Genomic DNA, 12,526 nt, shown 5'->3' with positions numbered 1-12,526 from the left:
TCCCACTTCCGTGTCGCCAAATCCCACAGCTTTATCCATCACACAAGGCGCACCCGACTATAAGGCGCACTCCCAGGTTCGGGTGGGGAATATTTTAGTCCCAAGAGAGCTCCTTACAGCGGTGAAAGTCCCGTACCTGGCGGCCTCCGAGTACCTGTGCAGGCAGCGGAAGCAGGCGGCCTGGCGCAGGTGGTTGCAGAAGTGAGAGGGGTTCTCGATGATGCTCCTGGGGGAGAAAAGAGGGGAGCACAAGGTCAGGCTGGGATTTCTCACACCCTCAAAGCTCCTGGGGTGAGGATTTTATGGGTGTGATAGAAAGGGTTTGGAGAAGGAATGGAAATTATAGCAAATTTTGATAGAGAAGAAATCGTTGAGTTGGTCTCACTGGGTAATTAAGGATTTTATGGTTTTGAGTTAAGGATAAATCTACTTCAAATAAAAGATGATTTTACTAAAAGGATTTTCACAAGCAAACAAAAATGCTATGTTGTAAGTAAAGATTTCGAAATAATAGCATTAATGTTAATAGAATTAATGTTGATAACATTATAGTAATGTTAATAGCATTAATGTTAATAGCATTAATTTTAGTAACATTATAGTAATGTTAATAGCATTAATATTAATAACATAATAGTAATGTTAATAGCATTAATGTTAATAACATTATGGTAATGTTAATAGCATTAATGTTAATAGAATTAATGTTAATATAATTAATGTTAATAGAATTAATGTTAATAACATTATAGTAATGTTAATAGCATTAATGTTAATAACATTAATGTTAATAGAATTAATGTTAATAACATTATGGTAATGTTAATAGCATTAATGTTAATAGCACTAATGTTAATAGAATTATAGTAATGTTAATAGGCTATTGGTGAAAGTATTGATTAGTTGCCATTTATTAAAATTATCTACAATAAAATGTATCTCAGGTATTGTAACCAGAATTAAAAAAGTTTTTCAGAGCTGTGGGCTGGGCTCTCGGCACCCAATTGTGAATTTCTGCATCGTTTAAATACAACAAACAGCATTTCAAGGAGCATTTCACACAGCTTTGGTTTCTCCTGGGAACTAAAACCTTCCCAAACCTTCCCAAGCAAAAAAAAAAAAAAAAAAAAAAAAGAAAAACATAAATTCAACACCTGCTGTTTTACAAGTATGTGACAGAAATACTTTTCCTGTCCTGTCCAGTGATTTTCTGTCCTGCCTGAGCTTTGCAATCCTCATTATAAATTATAAAAAATTATAAATTATAAATTAAATTATAAATCTTAAATTGTAAATTGTAAATTATAAATTGTAAATTATAAATTATAAATTATAAATTGTAAATTATAAATTGTAAATTGTAAATTATAAATTGGAAATTATAAACTATAAATTATAAATTACAAATTATGATTTATAATTTATAAATTATAAATTGTAAATTACAAATTATAAAAAATATATAAATTATAAATTGTAAATTATAAATCGCAAATCGTAAATTGTAAATTATAATTTATAAATTGTAAATTGTAAATTATAAATTGTAAATTATAAATTGTAAATTATAAGTTGTAAAATATAAATTGTAAAATATAAATTGCAAATTATAAATTGTAAATTATAAATTCTCAGATTGGCTCTTGCTGCACAGCCTCTATTCCCACTCTTTATTCCCTTTGGGATTCCAGCCCTAGCAGGAATTGAATCCCCATTTCCCCTCACCTTTGGAATTCCATCCCCAGCAGGATTTAATCCCCATTTCCCCCTCACCTGTGCGAGTGCAGCAGGAATTGAATCCCCATTTTCCCCTCACTTTTAGGATCCCAGCAGGGATTGAATCCCCATTTCCCCCTCACTTTCAGGATCCCATTCCCAGCAGGGATTGAATCCCCATTTCCCCTCACCTTTAGGATTGCAGCAGGAATTAAATCCCCATTTCCCCTCTCCTTTAGGATTGCAGTAGGATTGAATCCCCATTCCCCCTCACCTGTGGGATTGAATCCCCATTTCCCCTCACTTTCAGGATTGCAGTAGGATTTAATCCTCATTTCCCCTCACCTGTGGGAATTCAGCAGGAATTGAATCCCCATTTCCCCTCACCTTTAGGATTGCAGTAGGATTTAATCCCCATTTCCCCTCACCTGTGGGATTAAATCCCCATTTCCCCTCACCTTTAGGATTGCAGTAGGATTTAATCCCCATTTCCCCTCACTTTTAAGATCCCATTCCCAGCAGGAATTGAATCCTCATTTCCCCTCACCTGTGGCAGTGCAGCAGGGATTGAATCCCCATTTCCCTCACCTGTGGGATTGCATCAGGAATTAAATCCCCATTTCCCCTCACCTTTAGGATTGCAGTAGGATTTCATTCCCATTTCCCCTCACCTGTGCGAGTGCAGCAGGAATTGAATCCCCATTTCCCCTCACCTTTGGGATTGCAGTAGGATTGAATCCCCATTTCCCCTCACCTGTGGGATTGAATCCCCATTTTCCCCTCACCTTTAGGATTGCAGCAGGATTGAATCCCCATTTCCCCTCACTTTTAGGATTCCATTCCCAGCAGGGATTGAATCCCCATTTCCCCCTCACCTTTAGGATTGCAGTAGGAATTTAATCCCCATTTCCCCTCACCTTTAGGATTGCAGTAGGATTTAATCCCCATTTCCCCTCACCTTTGGGAATTCAGCAGGAATTGAATCCCCATTTCCCCTCACCTTTAGGATTGCAGCAGGATTGAATCCCCATTTCCCCCTCACTTTCAGGATCCCATTCCCAGCAGGAATTGAATCCCCATTTCCCCTCACCTTTGGGAATTCAGCAGGAATTGTATCCCCATTTCCCCTCACCTGTGGGATCCCACTCCCAGCAGGAATTGAATCCCCATTTTCCCCTCACCTTTGGGATCCCAGCAGGAATTTAATCCCCATTTCCCCTCACCTTTGGGATTGCAGTAGGATTGAATCCCCATTTCCCCTCACCTGTGGGAATTCAGCAGGAATTGAATCCCCATTTCCCCTCACCTGTGGGATTGAATCCCCATTTCCCCTCACCTGTGGGATTGAATCCCCGTTTTCCCCTCACCTTTAGGATTGCAGCAGGAATTGAATCCCCATTTCCCCTCACTTTCAGGATCCCATTCCCAGCAGGATTTACCCCCATTTCCCCTCACCTGTGGGATTGAATCCCCATTTCCCCTCACCTTTGGGATTGCAATAGGATTTAATCCCCATTTCCCCTCACCTGTGCGAGTGCAGCAGGGATTGAATCCTCATTTCCCCTCACCTGTGGGATTTAATCCCCATTTCCCCTCACCTTTAGGATTGCAGTAGGATTTAATCCCCATTTCCCCTCACCTGTGCGAGTGCAGCAGGGCCAGCCCGGGCTGCCCCAGTCTGAGGTAGCAGATCACGAGCTTTGACTCGATCCAGCTGGCCAGCCTGGAAATCTCGGCTGGGGAGGATTTCAAGGGATCCTCGGTGGCAAAGCCTTTGTTGCAGAGCTGCACATGGAACAAAAACAGCATTTCCCAGGGTTAGAATGCATCCCTTGGGGGGTGGAAATGATTTTGGTGGAGAAAACTGAACTGTAATAAAGTCTGCATCACAAAAATCAGGGCAGAAAATCCTCCAGGGATGTTCTGGGGTTTTGTTTGTGAGGAGAGCTGAGTTTAGAGACTGCAGAACAATTTTGGGATGTCCCAATCCCTCTGTCCACAACCCCAGGGATTAATTCCTTAATTTCCATTTCATTTTCCTGGTTTGTCCATTCAGCCTTTCCTTTAAGAGGAGACAATTCCTCCTTTTTTCCTCCTTTTTTCTTCAGTGCTGTCCCTACCACAGCTCATTTCAGAAGGTGGGGTGCAAAAAAGCACTTCAAAAAGATGAGAATGTATCATTTTACTCGCTGAATGCTATAATATTTATTGCTTTAAAAATTACTTCAGTGTTGTAGGAAAAAAAATAGGAATAGGATATTTGCTTGTGAACTGGAAAGCCCTAAAATTTGATAAATGCTTTTGAATGGAGTTTGGCATAGTGGTAAAAAAAATTAAAAAGTGCAGTTAGTTCCTTTGTCAGGGTTTCAGGTTGGTTGAGGGGATTGGAGTCAGAGAGAAGATATTAGCAGGGGTAGAGTGAAAATTCTCCAGTTATTGAGGGGGAATTTTTTGTTGATCGAGCTCAGATTGCACAGGAGCAGTTTTTGCACTCTGTGGGACTTTAATTTCCTCCACACATCAACACAGTTAAAACTTGGAGAAAATTTCCTGACATTCTTCAGCTCAGTCCAACACCTTTTTGTGCTTTATTTTCAGCTCCCAATTCTCAGGTGAAATCTCATCTCAGGATTTCTCTCCAACCCTCCAGGTTGGTACCGCGGGTTCCCTCCTCTGTTCCTGCCTCGGGGAAAGCCCTGGCTTTATTCCCAAGTGTCTCCCAGCTCGTTCCCTCCTCTATTCCTGTGCAGGAACAGCCCTGGCTTTGTCCCTGAGTTGTTTCCAGCCCTTTAATCCCCGAACCTCCAGTGCCTGATCGAGCTCAGATTGCACAGGAGCGATTTTTACACTCTGTGGGACTTTAATTTAGTCCACACATCAACACAGTTAAAAACTTGGGAGAAAATCTCCTGACATTCTTCAGCTCAGTCCCCCTTTATGCACTTTGTTTACAACTCCCAATTCTCAGCTTTCAGGTGAAATCTCATCTCAGGATTTCTCTCCAACCGTCCAGGTTGGTACCGCGGGTTCCCTCCTCTATTCCTGCCTCGGGGACAGCCCTGGATTTGTGGTGCGAGTGTCCCTTTGCTGTGTGGGTGTCCCTGAGTGTCTCCCAGCTGATTCTCTCCTCTATTCCTGCCGCAGGGACACCCCTGGCTTTATCCCCTAGTATCTTCCAGCTGATTCCCTCCTCTGTTCCTGGCGTGGGGAGGGCAAGAACAGCCCTGGCTTTGTCCCTGAGTGTCTCCCAGCTCATTCCCTTTTCTATTCCTGCCACGGGGACACCCCTGGCTTTGTCCCTGAGTGTCTCCCAGCTCATTCCCTTTTCTATTCCTGCCACGGGGACACCCCTGGCTTTGTCCCCGAGTGTCTCCCAGCTCATTCCCTTTTCTATTCCTGCCACGGGGACACCCCTGGCTTTGTCCCCGAGTGTCTCCCAGCTCATTCCCTCCTCTATTCCTGTGCAGGAACAGCTCTGGCTTTGTCCCTGAGTGGGTCCCAGCTCATTCCCTCCTCTATTCCTGTGCAGGATCACCCCTGGCTTTGTCCCTGAGTTGTTTCCAGCCCTTCACCCCCCGAACCTCCAGTGCCTGATCGAGCTCAGATTGCACTGGAGCAATTTTCTCACTCTGTGGGACTTTAATTTCCTCCACACATCAACACACTTAAAAACTTGGAGAAAACCCACGAAATTTCCTGACATTCTTCAGCTCAGTCCCCCTTTATGCACTTTATTTACAATTCCCAATTCTCAACTTTAAGATGAAATCTCATCTCAGGATTTCTCTCCAACCCTCCAGGTTGGCACCGCGGGTTCCCTCCTCTATTCCTGCCGCAGGGACACCCCTGGATTTGTCGTGTGAGTGTCCCTTTGCCGTGTGGGTGTCCCCGAGTGTCTCCCAGCTGATTCTCTCCTCTATTCCTGCCACGGGGACACCCCTGGCTTTATCCCCGAGTGTCTCCCAGCTCATTCCCTCCTCTGTTCCTGGCGTGGGGACAGCCCTGGCTTTGTCCCCGAGTGTCTCCCAGTTGATTCCCTCCTCTATTCCTGCCGTGGGGAGGGCAGGAACAGCTCTGGCTTTGCCGTCTGGGTGTCCCTGAGTGGGGTCCCAGCTCGTTCCCTCCTCTATTCCAGCCACGAGGACACCCCTGGCTTTATCCCCGAGCATCCCCCACCCCTTCACCCCCGGTACCTCCAGTGCCACGGAGAATTTGGCGGCGGCCGCAGCGAAGTCGCGCTGGCGGCACCGAGCGCTCCCTTCCCGCAGCGCCGCCCGCAGCGCCGCTCCCGCCCCGAGCCAGCGGCTGTCCCCCGGTTCTGGGGGCTGAGCTGCTGCTGGTGGCCCTGCTGGCCCTGCTGGTGGCCCAGTTGGTGGCCCAGGCTCGCCAGACTCGAGCTCAGCGTCCGCCTGGTCGGCGCAGAGGAGCCGCTCCTCGATGTCGCGGAGCCGGGAGGGAGCGATGGGGAGCGCAGCGCTGGGGAACGGCCCCGAGCAGCAATCGGGGGTTGATTTTGTCCTGGATGCATCTCCTGGGCTTCCAGATTTTGTAGGGTCGCTCTCGGGATCTGATTTTATCCTGGATGCATCTCCTGGGCTTCCAGATTCTGTACGGCATCTCTGGGGTTCTGATTTTGTCCTGGATTCATCTCCTGGGCTTCCAGATTCTGTACGGCATCTCTCGGGGGTTGATTTTGTCCTGGATGCATCTCCGGGGCTTCCAGATTCTGTACGGCCGCTCTCGGGATCTGATTTTATCCTGGATGCATCTCCGGGGCTTCCAGATTTTGTAGGGTCGCTCTCGGGGCGTTCTTGGGGTTGTTTGGGTTCCTGTAAGAGAGGTTTGAGGTGATTTTGGAGAATCGGGGTGTGGGGTTTGTCTTTACAAATTGAGAGATAAAAGCAAAAATGGGATGGATTCCACTGATTGATGAATGGAAAAACGTATTTTCCTTTTTATATAAACTGTAGGTTTGCTGGTAAAGGAAATTGGATGTTGAAAGATGAAAGAAGCAATGGGGAAAAAACATTCTATAAGAATTAAATTCTATAAAAAGATTCTATAAGAATTAAATTCTATAAAAACATTCTATAAGAATTAAAAATTAAAAGGGAGGGTTGTACATTAGAGGGGAATCTCATGGATTTGGGAAGTCTGTGACTCTCAAGCACCTCAACAATGGGCAAAGAGAGGGAAATGTGGATGGGAAATTGGGATAAAAAGGGGGCTGAGTCCTCCAAAAATCTGAGAGACCCCAAAGGATGCCCCATGGCCTCTCCCTTTATTGTGAAGTGTCCCAGGAGAGCTTTGTTTTGTTTGCAGAAGTGATTTCTCAAAATGTTTTAGCATGGATTTGAGCAGCAAACAAGATGATGTGAAGGGGAAATACGTCAACATTGCCTTCCCTTTTTTTTAACTTTACTGGGTGCGTTGGGATAAGGAGATTTGGAACATATTATTAAATTAAATTGAAAGAAAATAAGAAAAAATAAATAAATAAATGCAAGTATCTGGGGGAAAAAAAAAGTATTTTCATAGTCCAGAGTGGAGATGTAATGTTCCTTCTCTGCTTTTTCCTGCTAAGAGGAGGGCAGGAATTGTGTCCTATCCCAAAGATGCCTCCTCTGACCCTGACAAGAATGATGTTTATTCATGTTTATTCATGATGTTTATTCATGGAGAACCAGTTTAAAATCTGCTTAAACCCATTAAATCTATTTCTACTCTGAGCACACTGTGCTGCATCACTGTGATCACCATGAAATTAAACAGCAGCACCAGAGATCAGGCTCCTGATCTGTTTGTTCCAAAGTTTTTAAACTGATGGAGCAAAATATTCTCTTTTTGGGGTAAAATGGGGATGCAGAAATCAGGCACTGAGAGATGAGCCCCACTCAGGGACAGAGCCATGGCTGAGAACTTGGTGGGTTCCAGCACTTCCCTGTGGATGATTCAATTCCTCCAGACCTTATAATAGATAAGGTCTCCTAGATATCAAGGTTGAGCCAAATTCCTCAAGAATTTGGTCACTCTCCCAACACTTTGGAAGATAATTGGTCAGAAATTAGTCTGTGTAATTGGTCAGTTCACCTTTAGAACTTCTCACTTAGATTGGATGCTGTTCTTTATATAAAATTTATTGGCTGTGGTTTGAATCCCCCCTGAACTTATAAATGTGACTGTCTGCCCTTTGTTCTGAGAGAATCCTGCTTGATACCCTTGGAATGAAATAAAGATTCTTGTGGAACTCATCAAGGAAGGCCTCTGGTATTTCTCTGCTGGATAAATGTGAGCTCCTGAGTGATAGCTAAATGATATTTGCACTCTCAGCTCCTGATAAAACAACCAAAAATAAAGCCACCCTTCCCTGAGCCCCACCTGAGAGCAGCCCTGAGCCAGCCCAGCCCAGCTGCACTCACCTCAGGGGCTCCTGAGGAAGGTTCCTGCTGAGGAAACATCTGGGAAGGGAACTGCTGGCTCAGTCCAAGCTCCTGGGCTGCCTGCAGGAACACAGGGATGAGCAAACTCAGGATTCACCTCTGTACTGAAATGTTCTGCAGGAACACAGGGTGAGCACAGGATTGCACTTCTGTCCCTGAAATGTTCTGCAGGAACAGAGGGTGAGCACAGGATTGCACCTCTGTCCCTGAGGGTGTTGAGCACACTCAGGATTCACCTCTGTCCCTCAGGATGCTGCTCTGAAATGTTCTGTAAGAACACAGGGTGAGCAAACTCAGGATTCATCTCTGTACTGAAATGTTCTGTAAGAACACAGGGTGAGCATGGTCAGGATTGCACCTCTGTCCCTGAGGATGTTACTCTGAAATGTTCTGCAGGAACACAGGGTGAGGGCAGGATTGCACCCCTGTCCCTGAGGATGTTGAGCACACTCAGGATTCACCTCTGTCCCTCAGGATGTTGGTGTGAAATGTTCTGCAGGAACACAGGGTGAGGGCAGGATTCACCTCTGTCCTGAAATGTTCTGCAGGAACACAGGGTGAGAACACTCAGGATTCACCTCTGTCCCTGAGGATGCTCTGAAATGTTCTGCAAGAACACAGGGTGAGCAAACTCAGGATTCATCCCTGTACTGAAATGTTCTGCAAGAACACAGGGTGAGCACACTCAGGATTGCACCTCTGTCCCTGAAATGTTCTCCAAGAACACAGGGTGAGCACAGGATTCACCTCTGTACTGAAATGTTCTGCAGGAACACAGGGATGAGCAAACTCAGGATTCATCTCTGTACTGAAATGTTCTGCAAGAACACAGGATGGGCACACTGAGGATTCACCTCTGGCCCTGAGGATGTTACTCTGAAATGTTCTGCAAGAACACAGGGTGAGCACAGGATTCATCTCTGTACTGAAATGTTCTGCAGGAACACAGGATGGGCACACTGAGGATTCACCTCTGTCCCTGAGGATGTAGCTCTGAAATGTTCTGCAGGAACACAGGGTGAGCACACTCAGGATTGCACCCCTGTCCCTCAGGATGCTGCTCTGAAATGTTTTCCCAGCTCAGGAATTCCAGCCCAGCTCTTTCTCCCCTCCTTGGGAGTCCTTCCAACCCCAGAGTTTGAAAACAGAACGAGCAACCTGCAGGAAAATGTGTTGGTGAGAACTCCAGAAGGGAATTTGGTCAGAGCCTCATCCAGCCTGGCCTTCAACACTTCCAGGGCCACCTCTGCTTGTTGTGGGCAACCTCTGCTCACCTTGGGCAACCTCTGCTTGCTGTGGGCAACCTCTGCTTGCCTTGGCAACCTCAATTTGCTGTGGGCAACCTCAATTTGCTGTGGGCAACCTCAATTTGCTGTGGGCAACCTCTGCTTGCCCTGGGCAACTTCTGTTTGCTGTGGGTAAACTCTGCTTGCCTTGGGCCACCTCTGCTTGCTGTGGGCAACCTCAATTTGCTGTGGGCAACCTCTGCTTGCCTTGGCAACCTCAGTTTGTCTTGGGCCACCTGTGTTTGTTGTGGGCAACCTCAATTTGCTGTGGGCAACCTCTGCTTGCCTTGGGCCACCTCTGCTTGCCTTGGGCCACCTCAGTTTGCTGTGGGCAACCTCTGCTTGCTGTGGGCAACCTCAGTTTGCCTTGGGCCACCTCTGTTTGCTGTGGGCAACCTCTGCTTGCTGTGGGCAACCTCTCTTTGCTGTGGGCAACCTCAATTTGCTGTGGGCAACCTCTGTTTGCTGTGGGCAACCTCAATTTGCTGTGGGCAACCTCTGCTTGCCTTGGGCAACCTCAGTTTGTTGTGGGCAACCTCTGTTTGCTGTGGGCAACCTGTGCTTGCTGTGGGCAACCTGTGCCATGTTCTTTCAACATTCCTCCTCGAGGGAGGAATTTTTTCCCAATCTCCACTCAAACTTTGTCCTTTGGAGCCGTTCCTGCCCCTCCAGGTCCCTCCCCAGCTCTCCCCGGGTCCCTCCAGGGGCTGCAGGGAGCTCTGAGGTCCCTCCTGAGGCTTCTCCAGGCACAGAGGTCCCAGCTCTGGCAGCTTTTCCCCTCTGGGCACCCTCTGATCCTTCCTGTGGGCACCTCTGGGCCACGAGGAATGGACTGGGATGGAACTGGGAGGGACTGGGAGGGACTGGGAGGGGACTGGGAGGGACTGGCTGTGAACTGGGGATGCACTGAGCAGCTGCTGCCTCCTCAGTGATGAATTTTGGGCAGCCCAGCAGCCCCTGCTCGCTGCCAGCCCAGCTCCAGAGCAGCCCCTGGGAATGTCCCAGTGCTCCCCAAAGGGAATCACAGACCCCAGAAACCCCCCAGACCCCCCCAGGCCCCCTTTGAGCCCTCTGGGAACCCCCTGACCCTTCCTGTGGGCTCTTCTGGGCCATGAGGAATGGACTGGGAGGGACTGGGAGGGACTGGGAGGTGCTGTGGTGTCTGGCTGTGAACTGGGGATGCTCTGAGGATGATGATGCAGGTGTGGGGCAGCCCAGGAGCCCCTGGGAATGTCCCAGTGCTCCCAAAGGGAACCCCCAGACCCCCCAGACCCCCCCAGACCCCCTTTGAGCCCTTTGAGCACCCTCTGATCCTTCCTGTGGGCTCCTGTGGGCCATGAGGAATGGACTGGGATGGACTGGGAGGGACTGGGAGGGACTGGCTGTGAACTGGGGATGCACTGAGCAGCTGCTCCCTCCTCAGGGATGAATTTTGAGCAGCCCAGGAGCCCCTGCTCGCTGCCAGCCCAGCTCCAGAGCAGCCCCTGGGAATGCCCCAGTGCTCCCAAAGGGAACCCCCAGACCCCCAGACCCCCCCAGACCCCCTCTGGGCCCTTTGAGCACCCTCTGACCCTTCCTGTGGGCTCCTCTGGGCCTTGAGGAATGGACTGGGAGGGACTGGGAGGGACTGGGAGGGACTGGGAGGGTGCTGTGGTGTCTGGCTGTGAACTGGGGATGCACTGAGGATGATGATGCAGGTGTGGGGCAGCCCAGGAGCCCCTGGCAATGCCCCAGTGCTCCCCAAAGGGAACCCCCAGACCCCCCAGACCCCCCCAGACCCCCTCTGGGCCCTCTGAGCACCCTCTGACCCTTCCTATGGGCTCCTCTGGGACATGAGGAATGGACTGGGATGGACTGGGAGGGACTGGGAGGTGCTGTGGTGTCTGGCTGTGAACTGGGGATGCAATGAGGATGATGATGCAGGTGTGGGGCAGCCCAGGAGCCCCTGGGAATGTCCCAGTGCTCCCCAAAGTGAACCCCCAGACCCCCCCAGGCACCCTCTGGGCCCTTTGAGCACCCTCTGATCCATCCTGTGGGCACCTCTGGGCTCGAGGAATGGACTGGGATGGAACTGGGAGGGACTGGGAGGGACTGGGATTGAACTGGGGATGCACTGAGCAGCTGCTCCCTCCTCAGGGATGAATTTTGGGCAGCCCAGGAGCCCCTGCTCGCTGCCAGCCCAGCTCCAGAGCAGCCCCTGGGAATGTCCCAGTGCTCCCCAAAGGGAATCACATCCCACAGACCCCCCCAGACCCCCCCCTAGACCCCCTGTGGGCCCTCTGAGCACCCTCTGACCCTTTCTGTGGGCTCCTCTGGGCTCGAGGAATGGACTGGGAGGGACTGGGAGGGGACTGGGAGGGACTGGGAGGTGCTGTGGTGTCTGGCTGTGAACTGGGGATGCACTGAGGATGATGATGCAGGTGTGGGGCAGCCCAGGAGCCCCTGGCAATGCCCCAGTGCTCCCCAAAGGGAACCAAAGACCCCCCAGACCCCCCCCCAGACCCCCTCTGGGCCCTCTGAGCACCCTCTGATCCTTCCTGTGGGCTACTCTGGGCCACGAGGAATGGACTAAGAGGGGACTGGGAGGGACTGGGAGGGACTGGGAGGGACTGGCTGTGAACTGGGGATGCAATGAGCAGCTACTCCCTCCTCAGTGATGAATTTTGGGCAGCCCAGGAGCCCCTGCTCGCTGCCAGCCCAGCTCCAGAGCAGCCCCTGGGGATGTCCCAGTGCTCCTCAAAGGGAATCACATCCCACAGACCCCCCCAGAGCCCCTCTGGGCCCACCCCAGGCAGAGCTGCCCCCTCCCCACTCACCTGCAGGGGCTCCCTCGGCCGTTCTGGCAGTTGCCAGGCTCCAGTTCCACATCCAGGGCAGTTGGAGAACCCCTGGCCCAGCCCAACTGACCCCCCAGCCCTTCCCCAGCACCCCTGGGGCTCACTGCAGAGATGGAGATTCCAGGATCTTGGTACCAGGGGTTTGGGAATTCTGTGCCTCTCAAGTGCCTCAGCAATGGGGAAATGTGGATGGGAAATTGGGATAAAAAGGAGGCTCCAAAAATCTGAGGGATCCCAGGGGATACCC

The 12,526-nt window shown here is 49.5% G+C and overlaps 1 protein-coding gene across 6 annotated transcripts in view; it reads right to left on the bottom strand.

The window, feature by feature from the left end:
• SPATA16 (spermatogenesis associated 16) overlaps positions 1-12,526 on the bottom strand; it is a 43,390-nt gene that overhangs the window by 19,328 nt on the left and 11,536 nt on the right. The window contains exons 1-5 of one of the 6 annotated variants that reach the window (XM_033083547.1): positions 9,011-9,036; positions 8,136-8,216; positions 5,910-6,545; positions 3,356-3,501; positions 137-226 (exon numbers count right to left, since the gene is read on the bottom strand). In XM_033083547.1, coding sequence (XP_032939438.1) covers positions 137-226; positions 3,356-3,501; positions 5,910-6,545; positions 8,136-8,174 — 911 coding nt within the window. In that variant the 5' untranslated portion in view covers positions 8,175-8,216; positions 9,011-9,036. Of the gene's footprint in view, positions 1-136; positions 227-3,355; positions 3,502-5,909; positions 6,546-8,135; positions 8,217-8,253; positions 8,340-8,514; positions 8,520-8,681; positions 8,792-8,903; positions 8,916-9,010; positions 9,037-12,526 lie in introns of those variants that run through there. The other 5 variants (XM_042780095.1, XM_042780093.1, XM_042780096.1 and 2 more) reach the window with 5 other exon arrangements.

This window comes from Catharus ustulatus, chromosome 32 (assembly GCF_009819885.2).
Source record: "Catharus ustulatus isolate bCatUst1 chromosome 32, bCatUst1.pri.v2, whole genome shotgun sequence".
In the NCBI taxonomy this organism is placed as follows: domain Eukaryota; kingdom Metazoa; phylum Chordata; class Aves; order Passeriformes; family Turdidae; genus Catharus; species Catharus ustulatus.
The sequence above is the reverse complement of the archived record's forward strand: the minus strand, read 5'-3'. Positions and strand labels throughout refer to the sequence as shown.